At 41.9% G+C, this 20,612-nt stretch overlaps 1 protein-coding gene across 1 annotated transcript; it reads right to left on the bottom strand.

The window, feature by feature from the left end:
* Positions 1-2,940: 2,940 nt before the first annotated feature.
* CYP24A1 (cytochrome P450 family 24 subfamily A member 1) lies at positions 2,941-12,363 on the bottom strand. The gene is made up of 12 exons (XM_076352204.1): positions 12,106-12,363; positions 11,821-12,011; positions 11,305-11,398; positions 10,489-10,585; positions 9,197-9,288; positions 8,283-8,394; positions 6,745-6,890; positions 6,264-6,430; positions 5,999-6,077; positions 5,380-5,574; positions 5,158-5,269; positions 2,941-4,294 (listed from the first exon to the last, which is right to left on the bottom strand). Exons 1-11 carry the CDS (start codon positions 12,361-12,363, stop codon positions 5,159-5,161), a joined length of 1,542 nt encoding a protein of 513 aa, XP_076208319.1. The 3' UTR covers positions 2,941-4,294; position 5,158.
* Between the last annotated feature and the right edge of the window lie 8,249 nt (positions 12,364-20,612).

The raw sequence follows: 20,612 nt of genomic DNA, 5'->3' as shown, positions 1-20,612 counted from the left end.
GCTACGGTACAAGAGAGCGGAGAGCTGGCAGAAAGGTCAGGACGTGTGCTGTTTCTGTGACAAAACAATTTAGCATCTCTGTGTTTTTTAGTCTCTTGAAAGCTAATACTCAGAAATACCCAAGAATAAATGTAAGCGCATAAGCATAATGCTCAGTTTTGTAATGTAATACTCATACTTTTTCCCAAGCCATGCCTGGAAGGACACATAAAAAAAATTGAATGCAGCCACCCACACTACGGCATATCAATCCACAAGTTATCAGAACAACACACGCATCCAGGGTAAGAGATTAATGAGACTGCTTGTGGTTTCAACCTCAATAGGCCCTTTGTTTCAATTATCTGAAGTGAAAAGGCAGCTTTTTCTTCTAAAGCTACAACCCTTATGTTAATTTTGGATATTTGTGCCCCAAAAGACATGCTGGAAATTGTTAAACTTTCTCCTTTTATAAAAAGTGATAATGCATTAAAAACCCCCCACACACGCATGCAGTCCCGCTGAGGTCAAGATGATGTTTCACATATTTAAAATTAAGCACATGCCGAGTTGTTCTCCTAAAATTTGTTCTAAAATGAACTTCAGCTATGAACATCTTGCAGAATTAATTTTTCAGAGCTTGAGTTATTTTGCCTCATCAGTTAGTTAAAGTCAGCACTGACACAGACATGGATTCTACCTCTAGTTCTTGAGAACAAAGAACCTTCTCAGTGTGGAAGAAGCCAAACTAGAACACATTATCTGTCATCTAATCACAGCACTGAAAGGTGTATGCAGAGACTGACTCAGAGCATACTATATAATAGCCAGCTTATAATGAACAGAACATATATGAAAAATGCCAGATTGTCAGTCCTGAAAACTGGCATTCTTTATTCATAAAAAAGCACAGATCAGTTGGCTCCAACTTTGTCTATATCATTCCCACTAACATGCCCAAAGCCTGAACAGAATTGACTTCCTTTTGGATATGTAAACCTCGTTCGCTTCCTTGTTGAGAAAGTTAATGTGGAGGCCAATTAATTCCATTCATTTTACGATCCAACTATCCTCCTCTGAGGAGTAACTGTAGGAAACGATAACAGGGAAGTAGTGTTGTCATTGTCTTTTTAATAAGTAATTCTGAATGAGCAAATCATTTCAAAGAGGCAAAGAACTGAGCTGAATTTATCCAGCTGACCATAGGCAAAAGGTTTCATAGACATTTATTAATCTCAGAAGCATCGTGCTGTTTTTCACACTTCTGAAATACGAGAAAAAGCAAGCCATATGCGTTTCTTAATGTGAAAGTCTGCCTTGGTCATTCATTATCTGTGTTGTTTGATAATTACCTATTTCCTAGGTAAATTGCTTTGGACATTTACTTTGAGGTAGCAGATTAATGAAGTTCTTTGAAAACTTCAGGAACTTGAAAATCTACAAAGCTTCCGGAACAAAATTTTCCAGGTCAGTGGTTATTGTACTTTTAGAAATCCAGGAGACAGCATACATTTGTACCTCAGCTCATATAGAGTTGGTCAAAACCTTGCTCAGAGCAACACTTGTATAGATCTTTGGGTCCACTAAATTTAAATAGCGAAAATAATAAGCAGTCCAGTAAGCATGAACCTGTGATTTACTACACAGAAGCAATAAAGGATTTCGAAATAGCTGATCAAGGTCAGTTCAACTAGATAACACCTCTTCTCTTTCGTTGTCTTTAGAAGTTAAATTGTCGGCGCATTTGTGAGCGATGTGATATGCCTGGAACTGAACAATAGTCCTGACTTTCTGTTAACACCTGTTTCGTATTGACACAACTCCATTGGCTCTAATGGAGTAATACTAGTTTATAATGCTATAAGAAGAGACTTCGTGTATATTATTGTTGTAGAAGCTTGGGTAGATCTCCCCACACGGTCTTGCACCTTAGCATGAGCTGCCAAAGCTCCCCGGGGATCTGGTGAACACCTACGGTCTCCCAGCCCACCTTCCCTGGGCTCTAGGACCCAGTGCTCCCGGCTGTCAGATTAGTTTCAGCAGCACAAACTACAGCCACTCTAAAAGACACATTGCAATATGATTTTCAGAAAAGCGACATTCTCACAGAGTGCTGTACGATTTTTCTTACACCATCATTCACTCAGCCGGAGGCAGCCTTGACTTGGCAAAGCCAGCATGGTTTTGATAACTGTCAGATTTGCTCTTTGTGTAACCATCAGGCTGTCAGTCACAGTGCTGGGTGGATGGCTTTGTTTTTAAATACATCATATCTTTTGATCCTGCAAAGGTTCAAACTGTTTTCATCCTTCCTCAAAACTTTATATTGATTTTATCTTGTCATAATGGCAGAGAAATGTAACAATCCCATCCCTGGAGGCCTCAGTACTGTGCATGCTGGAGAGAGAGTTCAGACTGTGCTATGGATGCAGAAAGCCTCCTAACATTAGCATTCACTGAGGTCTGATAGGATTAGACGGAGGGAAAGGGACTGTAGGCGTGGATTGAACACAATCCTGAACACTAGGGCTAGCCTGGATTGAAGGAATGGCAAGAAGATTAATGGCACAAAAGGAGTTTGGCATCAAAGCTCTGTGCTGCAGGGCTTAACGCCCCTGCTAAGGGGAGTTGCTAACCCGGGGTCCACCTCCCTGGGCTGGTCCTGCGCCAGGCAGTGCCCACTATACCCTCCGGCCAGGAGCTGGGCTTTGCAAACAGTTTCCCAGCTAGGGTGTCATTGTAGCACACAATCGAGCAACTTTGGGGTATCACAAAGCAGAAGTTTCTCAGTGGTGAATTAAAGTAACTTGATTTTGTGGAGTTTCACGTTCAAGCCCAGTGAGGATATTAAGCAGAGGGATGAAAGTACCACAGCAACTTTTTTGCAAGAAGTTACCATGAAAGACAAGATTTTGGTAATGCTACAAAGACTTTATAATAAACTATGGAAGACTATTTATAGAAAAAAAAATATAAATCTTTATTTTATTATAAAATTGACTAGAAAGGTTCAGATAATGCACAAATTGTTTTACGTAATATGGTTACATTCACATGTCTGAGTACAACAGCAGAGGAAAATGAACATAAAAACCACAGGAGACAGACCAACAAATGCTAAGAACTTGTATCGTTTCAGAATGTAAAAAAATAAAAATAACCATTCACGGTTATATACATAAACCTGTACTTGAAACTGCATCATAGGAAAAATACACTAGTGACCATAATAGCTAACATACGGTATTACATGCAGGGCAGTGACAGCTTTAACCTTTAGATACAGGTATTGAAATCTCCACAAGAAATAGACCTCTTCGAAATGTTTAGGAACCTTATTTCCTGTGGTTCTTTGAAACATACATTTTATATTACTCATCTGATGAAGTAACTATCCTGTTAGGATAATCATCATTTAATAGTGGCAGAACCCATAGGATTCCAGTGATTCCATTTATGGACAAGGCCTTTCATGCAATAAAAGACCACTAAGGTTTTACAATAAAGGTGTGATAAAATGGCTTGTGTGGGAGTTGGAGGCATGAAACTCTATGGGTATGAGCAAAGGATGTGGCAGGCACAGTATTGCAACTGTTCAAATGAAAGTACTGTGCAGGCATGAGGAATAAATCCTGTTACACACCTTTGTCCTTATTTCCCTTTTATTAAGGAAGGGAATAACATTAGGGAAAGTATACTTCTTTAATTACCCTAATTTTTAAGCCCTGTTGTTAGCCTTATTACAGACTGCCATCTTACTTCTCAGTTTAATTCATGACATTGGTAATTTGATAAGGACTAAGCGAGTTTCTTTTCCCCTAAGCTGACTGCTCAAAGCTCTTCAACTCTGAGCTAACAGGACCAGTTCAGTCGTGACTGTTCCCCCAGGTCCTATATGATACCCACAAACTGGAAACCAGCTCTTTCCAAGCTAGCCTGTTGAACAGCTTGAGGCTATAATAATTTCACTGTGTGCTAACAAGAGCTATACACAACACTCCACAGCTCATTATCAAGCTCTACCCCGTACAGTCCCTCAGCTGCACTAAATCAGTATATTTGCATAGGTATATCAATGTGCATGGTATTTTTCTTTCCTTTTAACACTGCTAAGTACAGTACAGCTGACCCAACTAACCACATTTTTCCAGTAAAACAGTATGGGAGCTTTTCTTGGTACTATTTCTGGCTCAGCAATTGTTCAAGGGACACGTGTTGCAGTTTCTCCACTGGTTATCATAGGCCTTGACTTTCCCAGTCGATGTATATTTTTTCAGAGAAGGCAGCAGCAGGGTTGTCATTTATTTTCTGCAAGCTGTATTAAAGAGAAAAAGAATCTATATAGTGATCGACTGTTTAAAAGCAAATAGCACGGAACAAACTTCAGTTAAAGGAGTTAATGGAATTAATACCCTTACTCAAGTTATACTGGGCAGTTTTTTCCTATGGTGTTGGCCAGCAAAAAAATATCTCCCATAGTATTTAAATATCACTTAATTTCTAATTTGAGGACTTAATTCTAGATCAAACACCCAGTTATCCAATTTAGATGTTTATACAAATAAGCTTTTTTGTTAGCTTATTTGTATAAGCTTGTGAGCAGAGAAAATCTTACATTCAATTTTTTTGAACCAAAAATGTATAATAAGTTGCAACATTGCATGACTATTTACAAATAGATATTTCTTTTCTTTGTCCTTCTGCCTAAAATCAAGTTTTCTAATCTAAACTCTGTAGTACCCTGGTGTACTGTTCCTTCACTAGGGCATTTTCTTTTTAATCTGTACATTGATGCTCAAAATCAAATACTGTTTTTCAGGAAATATCTTCTAGAAATGCAGTGGAGAAGTTATAATATAACAAAATAATGGTTATTATTTTCCCCAACAGTATATACATTTTGATTTCCCCATCTCTGATCTGCATCATGCACAGAAGACATGCTCTCTTGGAGTTTAAAACTAGACAGCAAACTTCAGAGCCATAAGCCAAACAAAATTTGTCTTCTTTTGTAGTACATAGAATATTTTCTGTTAAAAGTAACAAAACATGATGGCATTTAATACATCTCACATTGCTTAGAAAAACATCTGTTCTCTTACACTCGCAGTTCTATGAAAATTCTAAATGAGGTTCAAAGAAAAGTCTCATGTATTCAGGAGACCCTTATGCACATACCTTATCGTCTGTGAAATGCCACGGGAAGCTCCCGGCTGGGAATCAGTATTCCTGAATGGAGTGTTTCTACTGGCTTCTTGTCAGTTGCTACAATTTGGTATTTGCGAATGAGCTGAAACACAAACATTTCAGTTAGCATGCTTTGGCTTCTAGATCTTCTGATCAGGTTAAATGTTGAACAACCCAACATTGTGTACGGAGTGCCATTTTTAGAATATTTACCCAGCAAAGGGCCAAGTGAAGCTGTAGCTCTGCTACGCGGCGCCCAATGCACATCCTCTTCCCAATGCCAAATGGAACATGAGAAAAAGGGTTTATTACGTTCTTCTGAAACCAGCGCTCTGGTTTAAATTGAGTCCAGCCATTGAAGTACTCCTCATTGCAACCCAGGGCATGGCTATTTATCATTAGTACGGTCTATAAACAAAGCAATAGAGAGAGTCTCATTACAAATTGGCTTAGAGCTACCAAGTGAATCAGCTTGTTAACGGAAAAAAATAATGCAACAGTAAAGGTGAGGCAGTTTCCTCAGAAGATGTCATGTAATTCTCTGAAGATTAATTCAAACACAGAAAAGGTCATAGTTTCCTCAGAAAATCACTGGAAAGTTTGAAAAAATTTTTTGAAATAGCACACCAAAATATTTTTGCCTAATCCAACAGCAGTGCAGGGAGGTATGGTTTTCAGTTTATGGGAATTCTTGGTGTGAATTCCTCTTTCCTTATCCTGGGACTCATCCTTTGGCAAAGTCATTTTGAAACCGAAATATGACCAACTTCAATGGCTTACGGGACAGTTAATTAACGACAAAATATTCTAATAGCTAAATTAATTGACTTACCCCTTTGGGCAGTACATAATCTCCCAGAACCATTTCTGTGTCGATGGTACGAGTGGTAAATGGCACCGAGGGTGTTAATCTACAGTGAAAGAAACAAAATGCGTTAGATTTCCAGTATTTTTCTTCATGTACCTGTCATAGTTTACCCTAAACAACAAGGTGAACAAAATTATATATACTAGAAAATTCTTTCTCCCTCGCACACACTAGCTGGTAAAAAACTTTGTGATAATTTTGCTTTTTGCAAATTATTTGACAATTTTACCTCATGGATTCTTTCAGACATGCTTTTAGGTAAGGCATATTCTTCAAGTTCTCAGCACTTGGACTCTCATTAGCAGCCAAAACACTCTGTATTTCCTGGAAAAGCTTTTGCTGAACATGTGGATTGCGTGAAAGGTTATACAAAGCCCACAGTAAACTATTGGCCGTCTGAAACAAACCAAAAAGAAATGTAAGACCTCCATTTGTGATGACAGAAAAAACAAGTTGCCAAAAGTTCAAAGCAACATTTATGGCTGGTCACTGCCTTACAGAATTTTGTAAGCCTAAGGGATTATGAGCCACCCGAGTTGTTCTCTAGGAGTAATGAACAGAAGAAAGAATCTAGTGATTTCAGGTACAAATTTACTTGCATCTAGGCCACCGAAGCAACTACAGGATTAGCGCACTCTCAGGTGTTATGGAAGAAAGCAGGGAGTTGGAAGGATGCTAATTTTAACAAGCTCTTGGAAAGTCAGGTTTACCGTTTCAACTCCAGCAATCTGGAGCTCCGCGATGGCAGCGTACAGCTCCTTCTTGGAAAGTTGTCCTCCAGAATAGATGTCACACAGGAAATCCTCCTGAGGGTTGGCAGAGTGCTTTTCCAGTCGACAGTCAATTGAGTGCTTGGCTGAGGAGGGAGGAGCAGGAGGCAATTAATGGAAAAATCACTGAAAACACTTTAAAAATAAAAGCAAAAATACATCTTACATGCAGGATTTTGAAAGAGGGTGCCAAGCTGTGCTCTTTTTTCAAGCAACGAGCATTATACTGAATAAATAATAGTATTTTCACTTTTTAAATGAAGAACTCGGTCACAAAAATCACTTCTGAATAGAAGGAGCTCCTGCAAACTATTAGAAATTCTGCTTTCTTAAATTAGGAAAGGAAATCAGTGATGTGTTGAGTGAAATATTTAGCAAGCAGAAATACAAGTGTGTGAAATTTATTAGGTTGGATTTTCAAAGGGGATCAAGGTGTTAAAAAATCAAAGAGACTTAGCACTCAGACCCCCAAGGGGAAATTTAAGCCTTTGATTTACTATGAGAAGGCAAAAATAGATGCCAAATTTCTGCATGCTGGTTTTTTTTCTTAAATATAGAGGACTGGATTTTGCCCACCCTTTCTCATGAATATCCCAATTGTTAAGACCAGTTCCTAGTAAGGAGCTATTCATGTCAAATGAAGGTGTCAAACTGGTTTTTCTGAACAAAACTGGTTTAAAGTGTCTTTCCTAATACCCATAAACTAAGAAGCAATAAAATAAGTGCACGTGTGGCTGGCATGAGCAAAACTCCTGAAGTATTAAGTACTCAAGTATCTAAGAGAAATATATCACTCAGCGCTACAGCCATCCAAGTGCCAAAACCTTTCTTAATCTTTAGCTATCACTGTCACTAACAAAATATTGAAAAATACAAACTCAACTTCATATCTGGATTAGAGTAATTTCTGTAATGTTGAAAGCTGATTCATCTTAAATAAACAGAAACTGTTGTCAAAAAGCCAAACTGATCTTATGATTTAAATTGCTTCTGTTTTTAAGGCTTATGACTAAATTCCAGGTTGTTCAGAAAATCTATAATTTCTTTTTTTAGCAAACAGGCTTTTGTTGCATGTAAAATTCTTGTTTCTCAAGAAAACAACTCCCTCTGAGGTCCCTTTGAGAGAGGTCCCTTTTCTCACTCCTGTACCTTGCCTTTAAAGAGATCATGCACTTGCTGGCTATTTACTTTTATGACAGATTAAACTGGACTCATGACGTTTCTGGCTCCCAAATTTCTGGGGCTTCAGTGTGGTTTGGGTATTGCCCCACAACCAGACCTAAGTGTTAGTCATAAGAAAACAGTGCTCCCGTGCTTGGAATAGGTTTGTGGTCAGCTGCAGCAAAGGTGTCTGAATCTGTGCTGAAGGCAGCAATTAACAGCAGTGTAGGGCAGTAGCAAGTATGAAGAAAGTTAATTCCACCAAGCAGGAAACAGGGACGAAGGGAAAGGAGAGAAATCGTGTTTAAAACAATAACCTGTTTTAAATATATCATCCCATGCTTTAGTATGAGCTTGCCAGACTTTTGTGTTCAGACCCTTGTGAAGTTCCACGGGGGTCACCATCATCATTCCAAAAGTAGCCATCATCTGTCGTGGAGAAAGTTTTTGAAATCTTTCTTTAATCTATCTACTTGCAATCTGTGAACAACATTAAACTGTAAAGTGTGAGGCAATTTTCAGGAAGTCAAGATTCTGGCAGATTTTCCATCCTGGACAGAAAGGATGAGTCTCAACCTACTTAGACTGCATCCAGCTAAAAATTAGGGACAGCCAGTGGAAGATAGGAGGCTTCTCTCGTGGGTGATTCATCCTATCTATTTTACACACCTGTTTTACAATGGGACAAGCCACCCTTTGGCAGTGCCTCTCTCTCCCTTGACAACAGATGGAGCTAAAAAACTAGGCTAGGCTAGATGCCTACCTTTTAGATGGCTAAAATCAGGCAGATAAATATCACCGGAGTCCAAGTTGCAGCAAGATGCGCAGCAGATGTGCTTACAGGAATGACTAACCTCCAAATCCAGCATATTTGCATAATCCTACACAACTCCAAGAGTCCCACCCAACAAACAGCAGTGTTGCACAACAGGTGTCTCAGAGGGAGAGGAAAGTTAACCAACCAACCTGACAACTATATTTCCAGGATTACCCTGATGTCCACACACAGCATTTTTCCCTTACATATTTAGGCATCTCACAAATGGGACAGTCAGATGGTCAGTACTAGCTTTGCACATATAAGTGTCACCTTGGATGCGCAACGCTGCCAATATACATGTAGCACAGAAGCTTGAGTTTCTTTTTTCAGGTGACCCATTTAAACTGGTATCCTCTTAATAGTAGTAGGGGCAGAAAATCACTACAGCCCCCGGTAAAGACCCTTCCATACCGTTTTTACAGCCTTGATGAAGTTTAGACTTTCTTCTTCTACATCCTGCTGTAGGAGACCAAACCTCTTTCCATACAGCACCAGGCAGATACCTGTTGTTAAGCAATATTGTCATTAAATGACATAAACAAAAGGGTGCACAGTGTCCACCATTTATTGACAAGGAATGGCTTGGATTATCCTTCTGAAAAATGTTCTATGACTCACACCTGTGAGAACAGCACTTCAAAACACCTTCTGCACATTTGCCTCAGACCCAAGTAGCAGTATATCTAGCTAAGCTGCCCTTACAGTAGCACTTTCTTCACAAATAAGCATCACCACTGATCCCCTCATGAGCAGCAGATCATTCTGCCAAGCAGGGCTGGCATATTTGGCAAATAAGCTATTAGGCAAAGCTACTGAAGAGAACTGAGTCGCAGCAAAACTGGGTCTGAAGAGGCCATCTAGTCCAACGCCTCCTAACCCTTTCCACAGCCAGAAACCACTTGCAAACACTTGAACCATCCCACACCCCACAAGTTTCCACCTCTTTCCACTTGCCTTTTTTTTTTTTTTTTTAAAGCTGTCACTTCCTATTTCTCCCTTTCCAAAATCAGACATCACCACTGACAGTGGAAAAGAAAACACTTTCAGGAACTCAGTACACAGGTTGCTGAGATGAGCCAGCCAAGAGCAGACAGGTCTGACAGAGCTCGTTCGGTTACACACTATATCCGACCACCCCTGTTGTTGGGAACCACTGATGCAGTTTCCTCAGCCCTAAGTCATTCCTGACAGATGGTTCCTTAATGTACTCTGAAAGGTTTCTAAAGATGGAGGCTCCTGTCTTGGTAACTTTTTCCAGTGCTTCCCAATCCCAACGTAAACATTTTAAATGGGATTTTCCAACCCTTGTCTACAATGAATACTTCTTCACTGTTATTGGATCATTTCATTGATCTTGTGCTGCTGATAATTAACAAATATCAGATGGACAAAAATGGTCATGTGCTATCTGATCCCACTCTAGATAAATGCACTGTGATTCCACAAGTTTTGGATTTATAAGTCACTATTTTTGAATTTTTTTACAAGCCATATAGATAACCAGACAGAAGAGTTTGTATAGCTGCTGATGAATTTTGCACATGTACTGATAGTTCCCTGGCTTTTCTGCAACCCACTTTCCATGATGTTGTAGCTGATAGCTCGGAAATAGTCAGCCTACACATTCATCACTGATCATACTTTAACTGGAATGCCATGGCAGGTACAAAATGCACACCATTCTTAGGCAAAAACCAACTTACTTTCAAATGACCATTTGTTGAATTCTGAATAGACATCTTCCATTTGTCCACTGTGGTTACAAACATCATCTATTCTGTGCATGAAGTCCTCCAGGACCTAAGCAGTGGAGAGAAGAGAGAGAAGAAGGGAACAAAATGACATCAACTAATAAAAATCCTGTTTAATTTAACACTTCAGCTGTCTTTTAAATAGGTAACAATCTCACATGAGAGAGGAATACTTATGTTTCCTGTTTGTTGAACAAGATTCAGTTCCCCCCGTGTTAACACGTGTTTGGATTTTACATGACTCTCGTGCTATTGCTGCTTGTACTTCGATGAACTGAGCTTTCCTCCACAGGGATGAAATGCTTCAGTCTGATGCTGGGATAATACTGGAGTTTCACAATAAAGAAGATTAAGCTGTTTGTCACAGATGCTCCTCAAACTCAATGAGGAACACAGAGGTTAAAGAAGGAGGTGTTCCCTGACGGGAGGAACACAAGAACGAAGCAGTAAAGGCAAAAAACACCGAATGAAAGAAAAGTAAGCAAAAACTCTGTTTGAAGGAGCCCGTATCATTATGGAATCATCTTATTGTTCTGTGGAGACAGGCAATCTCAACTACAGGTTTCTGTGTGGTCTCACTTTTGGTCAGACCCTGATAACCAGTTTGCACTTCTTATTCCCTGAATGATTTCAGACTATTAACTCATGGTTTTACCACTGTAGAGCAGATCAACAGCTCTCCAGGTAAACCTGATCACTTGATCTGCTTTTATTTCCCAGCTGTCCAGGGGAGAGGGGAGAGAGAAAGAATTTCTCAAAGCGCAGTACCTCATTGATTGTGGTATCCAGTTTCGCAACTTCCCTGGGTTTCATTAATTTCTTTTGAAAGGCACTTCTTACCCTCTGCCAGTCCCTTCCTTCCCTAGATTGAATTAAAAACAGCGAGGCTGAAAAGAGGAAGGCTTAAAGCAGAAAGAAAGACGAAAAAAACCCCGAACCCACCGCATGTGCAACAAGACATCGCCGGGCGCCGACGCCCCTTCATCGCACCACCGGGCGCAAACTTGACGCCGCAGCCCCTTCTCGGGGGACAGGGGATGAAACCCGCTCCGGGCGGCAGAACAGCCGCCCCGCGGGAGCGCAGCCCGGGGCGGGCGCCCCGGTCCCCGCGGAGCCGGGCGCGGCAGGTCGGCTGGCGGCGGCCGCCCGCCGCAGCATCCCCCGGGCACCTCGGAAACCGCCCTCGCCCGCACCGGCTCCCCCCCCACCGCAGGGAGCAGCCGGCGCTCCCTGCACTTCCCCGCACCTCCCCAGGGCCGCCCGGGTGCTGTGGGTGCCACTTACAGGATCAGCAGCCCGTAGCCCTCGTCGCGATAGTCCCGATAGGCTTTCCAGGGCTTGATCTCCAGGCGCTGGGGGCAGGCGCTCTCCCGGCGGTACAGGGCTTCCAGGAGGCAGGGGGCTGCGATGTGCACCGAGTCGAAAGCCCCCAGCTTCATGCGGAAAATCTTGCCAAACCTCCTGTGGTACTCAGCCTGGGGGCGCAGAAGAGACCCCCCCCCCCGGGTGAGTGCGAGGCGCTCCCCTGCTCCCCCCGCCGCAGCATCCCCATCCCTCCGCCCGCCTCACCAGCGTCTCATGCTGCCTCTTGAGCCCCCCCTTCCAGAGGACGTCGGGCAGGCTGCCCATCAGCGGCCAGCTGGGGGGGCCGGGCAGGGCGGCCAGGGGGTGCCCGCGGCCCCGCGGAGGGGGGGTGGCCGCCGGCCGCAGGGCGCTGAGGGAGGAGGCGAAGAGCCGCTGCGCGGGGGCTCCGCGCCCGGCGGGGCGCATCGCGGCGCGGCCGCAGGTGAGGGCGGGGTGCCGGAGGAAGATGCTGCAGCCTCCCATAGCCGCGGTGGCAGACACCCATCCGCATATATGTATATATATAGCAGCCGGGAGGCTCGCTGGACTTTCATCGGGGGCCAATGGGAGCCCTGGGTGGGGTGAGGTGGGGCCGGCTGGCCCGGCCCGGCCCGGCCCGGCCCGGGGAGGCTGCGGGGCAAGCGGTTCATGAGAGGGTTCAGGCGAGGCAGGAGGGCAGCGCGCCAGCACCGTCCGCGCCTCCGCCCGCGGAGCTTCCCGGGGGCTCCCGGCGGCCCCGGCCCCGCCGCCCGCGGAGCTTCCCGGGGGCTGCCGCGGCTCCGGACCCCCGGGGACGAGCGGGAGCAGGCGGCGGCCAGCGCGGCAGGTAGCGGCACCCGCTCCCTGGTGAAGCTGCCTGGCGTTCGTGCCGACGGCCTCATAAAGCAATTTCTATTTTTTTTTTTTTTTTTTTTAATTCCGCTTTTTAGGGGGGTGAGGCGGCCAGGGTGCATCCGCATGAAGCGGGGGGTGGGGGGGTGGGGGGCTGTGGTGGTCATACCACAATGCAGAGGTGGCTGAGTAGTTCAGTCTTCCTTCAGAATTTGCACTTTGAAATGACGGAATAAAAAATGCAGGGAGCTGAGGAATAACAAGTTTTTGGTGGGTGGACTGCTCTTACCCTATCTGGCTGACTAACCACCTATTTATGAAAAGGGCACCGTCTGAGAAGGCAAAATTCCCTTCACTGTTAGTGTTGGCAGCCATTAAATTCTGACAAAAATCAGTTACTGCCATGAGTCTTTTAATCAGAAAGTGCACAGTAACCCTCAGAGAGAGCCAAAGGTTCTCATGCTAAGTGAAGGCAGGAGAGGTGCTAGCACAGATAAAGCAGCTCAGGTCATCTGGGTACTCAGGTCTCTGTCCTCTCCTTGCAAGAGAAGTCAGAGAGGCTGTGGATCTTGCTGCAAGACAAAAAGTTACCCGTAAACCAGAGGATTTCCAGGAAAGACAGGTATGCTACAATGAGGACTTGATTTTCTTCCACCCCACGCTACCTTTTTTCATCTTTCCCAAGCTGCGTTTTCTGACTCAGCTCTTAATCCCCTTTATTTCAGTGTCTGACAGTAAGATGCAGCATGTGCAGATAGATGGGTGTGTTCGAGAAGGGACAAGCAGAGGAATAATCAGAAGATGGGTCTGACACGGAACCTGAGACCCATAAAGGCACATGTCTCAAAGTCAAATTAATAACAATAAAAAGACCAAGGTAGCGGTGATCAATACAGAGAAAAATGTACAAAAGCACGACATCTCACTGCAGACTCTTTCTGTGATTTTTGTACGTCCTTCCCAATCCTGCCCCCCTATTTCAGTGGTTTTCTTCTATGGGATCATACTACGTGGGCCACAAGATCAGAACACTTTCTAGACGGGCTTTAAAATTAAAGCTGGTTCAAAGGTTTGCAATTTTTTTTTTAGGGAAACACGTTAAGAAGTTGATATTCTTGTGATTTGTTTTCTTTGAACCAGTTCTACTGAAAACACATCTTGCTGTCCTTGTAGACTGAGCGCAGTTCGGGCTTCGTTCAACGGTAAATTCTTCTCAGAAACCAGACAAGAAGAGACAACTTGTGTGCTCTGTGGACACCTGCCTACTTAAGGAGTCAAAATGAACTCATTTGAAGTTCACAGCTTAGTGCCTGTGAAACGATCTCTTTAGAAGAGTCTGGAATAGGCGAGTCAAGACTAAACTGGGCACAGGTCAGTTTTTCCATGTTCGTCGCTGCTATGGGAAAGAAACCACCCTGTTAATACGAAATCTTCTCTATTAAGCTGTTTTTAAATTACAGAATGGAAAAGGTTTTATTTAACTTCCGTGGTAGTGATGTAACTCTCTGGCAGGGAAGCTAGTATATTTGTAGCTCAGCTAGGCCTGGAGCTGAGAGAGCTAATGATTGCCTCGATTTCTGGTAAAGTGCAGTTCTAAGGGCATTTTCAGCCTTCACTCTTTCCTCCCCTCCCTTTTCAAGACGTCTCAAAAACAAGCCTTTAATTTTCAGCAAAATCTTTTCTTGTGACCTTTAGAACATATCAAGGGTTATCTTAAAATGACAGTAGTTACAGGGTTCTTGAACTGAATTTTGGGGGCATATCCTCACAGGAGTATCACTCTACTGAGGCACCTGTAACAGTGAAGATGTCACCGTTGTCCCACAGATGTCTATCCACAAGACTTCCCAATATTTTCTAATAATCGTAACAGCTAATGACAACTGTGAGTGAAAAGCCCTCTTCACTTCTATACTATGGCAAGGAGTATTTTTAGGTCAAAGACCAGGAAATATCTAAAGATCAAAACTGAACAGCTTATGATACATATTCTTCTATGCTTCTTTTTTGCTACAGAAAAAAATGTGGTTTGATTTCTGCAGTCTCAGATGTCAGGAGAGAATGTTCCTTGAAAAATGGGCTGCCAGTGTGGTGCTTCTGTAGATCTGATGGGGACTGTTGTAGAGCTACAGAAAGGCTGTATTGCAGCATATCTTCTTCATCACTAAAATATTTAATCAGTACCTGAAGTCCAAGTTTTAGAGCTGCTTCCTAAGCCGAAGTAATTGCTAGTCCTACCTCTTGGGAAACAATAGTAACACATTCTTTAAATAAAGCTTGGAAATCCCACCGAGCTAAGAACTCCTCACCAGGATTTAAGAGACTGAGGTGTGCTTGGAAATCTCATTGAAACACAACAGCTGAACTTCCAATGTATTGTAAAACATATCAAAAGCATTGAGCTCATGCGAACTGAACTGACTGCTTTTCATATAGCGCATTTCAAATACACTAAATATTACCAATGTAACTCCTCAGTGGGAAAGAGCTTTAGATTGGTAGTGGATTTTCTTTCTTAATACCTGTAATTCCAGGTTTGTTTTGTGACATACTACACAATTCCTGTCTCCTGACCTCTACTCGTTCTCCTTGTTGGAAAAAACTTTGTTACTATTTTGGCCCTAAAGTACTCGTGAAGTCTCCTGCGTTTTCTAAAATGCGACGATGTAAAAGTGCCATAGGAAAATGGGTAGACTACACAGGGAGAATCTCTGTCACAGGCAAGATATTTCACAATGCTGGGGAAGACAAACTGAATGCAACTTGTAAACTCTAGTGTCAAAACACAAAGTTGTTATTCCAGGTTTTTGCTCGTGTTTGTTTATACACTTTTAATTCTATGTCTCTTTCCAGCTGAGGATCTTAGAGTTTTGTAAATATTGATGAATTTAGCTTCAGCTTAGGAAATGGGAAAGTACAGTAATTCCCATTCTACAGAAGAGAAACTGAAATGTATTCAAAAATTGAGACCTCAAAGTTGTTATATAGACACTCACTGTAAAATGAAAACAAAGGAAATCTTTATTGTATTTTTACTCAAACATTAGTTTTTTAACACTGAACTCTTCCGATCTCACTGCATCCTAGATGATTACACTCCTACAAGATGACAGTAGCAGTGTGGAAATAAAGGTCTGCTGAGCAAACTGAGACCAAGGTAATCCTTAGAGAGGGATCTAGAAAAACAGAAAGGTAGATGAACAGCTCAAACTCCACCAGCCAGGGAATCTTCTAGCTGGCCATGACCTGTTTGAGATAGCTACCTCTGCAATAAACATTGCGACATTCAACTACTGAAGGAGTCTCTAATTAAGTAAGTACACGGTTCAAGAAAATTAAGAGGTTTCTTGACTTAAATTAAGCATAGTTAATGTTTACTTAAAAAAAAAAAAAGAATCATCTTTTCTGTGAATAAATATTTATTATCTGCTATACATGAAAAAAGCAATGCTCCGCGCATACTTCATTTTCTAGACAGGTTAAGCTTACAGGGAGGTAAGTCAGGGAGAAAGTGGTGAGCATAGACCAAGAAATTGAGGTCCACGACAAGATGTTCTGACAGTCAGCTTGGAGATACTCGGGACTTGACTGGCTCTTCCCTTTTCTTCTGATAACTAGAACCACTCTCTGGGCTTTTTCAGTTTCTCGTCTCTTTCAGCAATTGTCTCCTCCTTGAGCAGGGAAGGGAGTTGTTGTAGCAAAGGATTTGTGCATTAGGATGCTGCGAGAATGAGTTGCTGTCCCAGGCTGAATTTTTCTCTGGACAGAACTGACAGAAGTCTAGAAGCTTTCTTCACCTTCCACACAGCACTGTGGAAAGCACATTTAGTTTAAAAAGCAGGAGCATTTAGGAATCTGTCAGGACATTTCATTTTTCAAAGCATATGGTTCACGTTCAGGAGGTAGGAATTTCACTAGTGGATATTGTGCCGTGGAAGGTGATACTGGAAGTCCTGGTTTCTCTTTACTAGTCTTCAACACTTCCAGGGGAAAATTGAGGGAATTCAGAGTGAACTGAAGCCCTCAGGATGGCCCAGAAGTACCTACTGGAATCATGATTTTGTGATTGAGCAATAATTGTGGGTGGATACCTTCACACTAAGCTAGTAAAGGACAAGCCCTGTTGCTTTTCTCAGCCTTGTTTCTCCCAGATGTCCATAACCCAGTTTAGCAGTTTTAGTTTAGCAGTATCAACAAAAGACTATAATGATATAGATTCCATAAATTACCATTAAACTCCTTTATTTTTTGTGGTGGGTGGTAGTGACTTTAGATGATGTATCTAAGAATCAGGCCAGCTTGCATCCAATTCAGGTTAGACCTGCAGACAGTCCTGTGTCAATACGCAGTATCTAGACATCTGTCTTCATTAACTGACCCTAAAGGTATAGAGAGCAGGAGGGTCCTGGGAAGCACGAGGAGGGACTGTGAAAGATTCCACCTAAAGTCTAAAGAAGCATCTGGGTGGTCAAGTTATGCCCAAGATTCAGGCCAAAGGAGTCAGTTAAAATTTGCCCTATCACATGGAGACACGGAGTGTTAGATCTCTATACAGTGCAAAATGTAGATCTTCAGGCATCCCAAATCCAAAAGGCACCTAAATTCTGTAGGTATTTATGCATTTATGTTTCCAGCTGTAAAATCCCCTGACACTTGCATCTCTGCCAAAATGAATGTATGCAGCTATCTGCTTTCTGAGACAGTAATTCTTGGTGATTTTTCCCCATTGGGAAATTAATCTTGATTTTAGCTCTGCTTACAGAAACAGTGTACTTAAGAGCAATCGTGTCTATTAATTTTTATATTATGCAATGATACTTTTAACCTTCTGCTAAGACATTTTACGTGTGCAGTTGCCTTGTTCACAGGCAGTTAATGCGCAAAGTAGCACTTGTGTTACGGTACTGAACAATTATTAAATTATTTTCAGTTTTAGTGGTATTAATAACTCTACAATGTAAGTAAGTGAACAAAACCTGTTTGCCAAAAGCAAGGAAAGCTTTCAGAAGCAGGAGATGTTGAGTATCCCTTTAATTCAAACAACACTTGAAATTTAAAATGAAGATCTACATTTATGAACCTGAAGCTTTTAGTTGTTGTGTGACTGTCTTAATTGCCTAGAAAAATAGCTGTTATATGAAGTCTTGAGAGAATTTGCTAAAGCTGGTTATACAAACACTTGAATCAGACTCAAACTCATGCAATTTACTGGATTTGTTGATTAAGCCTGTAACATTTGCACAGATTACTTTCAGTCTGATGGATGTGTTTCTGCTGAGGTAAAACTGACCTCATACCAAGTCTTTTGAAAGCAAACAGATGCTTGTTACTTGCCAAGATCTCGAAAGCTCTATTTCTATGAGATGTTACTAGCCAGTTTGTCAAAGAAAAGACAGTAACAATATTTTTCTTGCACATTTTTCTTACATTTATCTTATAATAATAAAAAATATTTACCTTATTGCTCCTGCGCTGACATGTTGCTATAAAATCTCAAAAAGCATAATTGTGTGAATATAGTCTTTCATGTTATTTTTGTATTATACTGTATTATATTTCTAGAATTACGAGTTTCACAGATATTAATATCTGGCCTCTAAAATCCCCTGAAATACCAAGATAATAGGTGATGCTCTCGTGAGGCTAGCATCTTGAACTCTTGCCAATATACGAGAAAGATGGTTTAGGTCAAGTTAGTGACTAAGCAAGCGGTGTCTCCCCCCTGAGCCAGTACAGAACTCAGAGCCCCAACCAGCTGTTAGTAGCTTCTATGCCATTTGCAGCTATTGCCTTCTGAATCATATACAACACCATGGCTATGACCATTTGCAAGTGTTCAGAGAGGAGGAGTGCTAGTTATTAGTATTATCATCATCTTGCCTACGACTACAGTTTGGTAATAACATCTGGTCTCTAAATTTCCCAGAAATGGCAAATAAATAGGAGATTTCTGATGGTCTTTACTATCATGGAGCATTGCTGTGTTTCATCCCAGGGAGGGTGTGCGTGAAACAATCCTTGTCTGTGGTCTTTAGATTATTTTCTGATGAAAGGTGTAATAGATATGTAAAAGATACTATTAATCCAGCAGTACTTCTGTAAAACCACAAAGAGATGAGTTTGAACTTTAAGTAGTGAATTCCTGTGAACTGAGTGCATTTTGCTTCTATTGTCTTCATTAGAGCCATAAGAAAATATGAAAACTCTATTTTCCTTTACCATTAGTCAGCCAAAAGGCACTTGGGCTATGCTTCACTGAACTCAATACCCTCTGGGCCACATCCTGGTTACTCCTATTCATTGCTTTTGGAAGGATTAGAGCAGACTGCATCAGTAGTTCATCAGATAAAGCCTTTGCCTGAAATCCTGCTGTTTATTTCCGTTCAAATGTCTGGCCACATACCTCTCTACAGAAGAGTTTAGTTTCCTCAGATGTATGACTATTGAATGCAACTACTGCCCTTGGGAAACATTTAATATATTTATTGCTCTATTTGGTAAAGTATCAAATGAGCACATCTGATACCTCCCTGAGGAAAACTCTTCTCCCAAACTCCATTGTGATTCTCCCCCCACCAAAAAAAAAAAAGGAAAAAAGAAAAAAGACAAACTTGTGCAGACTAAGAAAGGCTGAGTGACACTACAGACAGGGCACGTTACTGACAGACCTGCTGTGAGTTTAGAACCAGCCTCCAGATTCAGTGGCAAATAAGTTTGTAATGCTTTAAGATGAAAGAATCCAGCAGGGCGATGGTTAAGGAGGGAACGGGACTCTACTCCTGCTTATGTGTATTTTTCAAGAAATAGATACCGACTTCTGAAACTGGCACTGACAGCGCTGCTTTTAGAAAGGAAATTATTTCTACCTGTACAGGTGTAACTGAAGACCTAATTCCAGGTAGTTTGTCAGCAGTTCTTACTGAAGATGAACGACAAAAGTCAAAAAAGAGCAAGACTGATGCTGCAGTTGTAGGCCTTGTAGAAAGACTTCCAGTATGGGCCACAAAAAGTTCCCGGTAAACTGAGAGATGTTCCACCACTAGAAACATTTGTGGAACAGGATGGATTGTGGAGTAACAGGAATACATGGCTAATATTTTGGACTCTGGTATATTCCCTGTTGATATTGAGATGCCAAGTAGCGGTGAGGAAGGGCAGGGTTGCAGAGATAGCTCTTACCTTTTATTTTAAATAAAACCAGCATGAGGCAACAGCTGTTCTGCTGGGCCAGAATTACGGGATTATAAAGCACTGTCCACAAAGGTGGAGTAAGGTCTTCTACTGTGCTTAACCATAAAGGGATTTCCCAGCAAAAGGGAATCTCCAGCTTCCATCTCAGACACAAACAGCCAGCAGAAACTCCCCTTGGCTTCATGGCTCCAGCTGACGCTGCAGAACTATCTGCAAAGCACTACAGCAAGGGAAAAGAGCAGTTTCCTTCACAGAGGGTGAAGTTTATTGGGATGACTTGCAGAAAGGACCTAATGCAATTTAATAACTCTAATGCTGGATATATATGAACATAGAGGAGGGCTTGAATGATGAAATGGTGATGTTGCTTTTGACTAACAGGAGGGATTTTCTTTCTTTGAAAGAACAAAGTTAGAAATCTGAGAAAATCTGCCTTCCTTTTCTCAGACCACAAAAGAATGAAAAACTAAGGGGGATTTGTCCTATAAATACTTAAGACTTGTATCATTAAGAGCTGGCATGTCTTTCTGGAAAAGAAGAACACCCTTAGAAGGGGATTTTTTTTTCTTCAACCTCCATTCTCCCGCAACGCTGGTACAAGAAGGCCAGACATAGGCATTCTGACATAAGGACCTTCATGCCACAATAAGTCATGTTGTCTAATATCGGAAATGCCATGCTACTGCTAGCTCTGTGCCTACATGATACGG

Source organism: Aptenodytes patagonicus, chromosome 14 (genome assembly GCF_965638725.1).
Source record: "Aptenodytes patagonicus chromosome 14, bAptPat1.pri.cur, whole genome shotgun sequence".
NCBI classification, from domain to species: Eukaryota; Metazoa; Chordata; class Aves; order Sphenisciformes; family Spheniscidae; genus Aptenodytes; species Aptenodytes patagonicus.
This window is presented reverse-complemented; position numbering and strand designations above follow the sequence as displayed.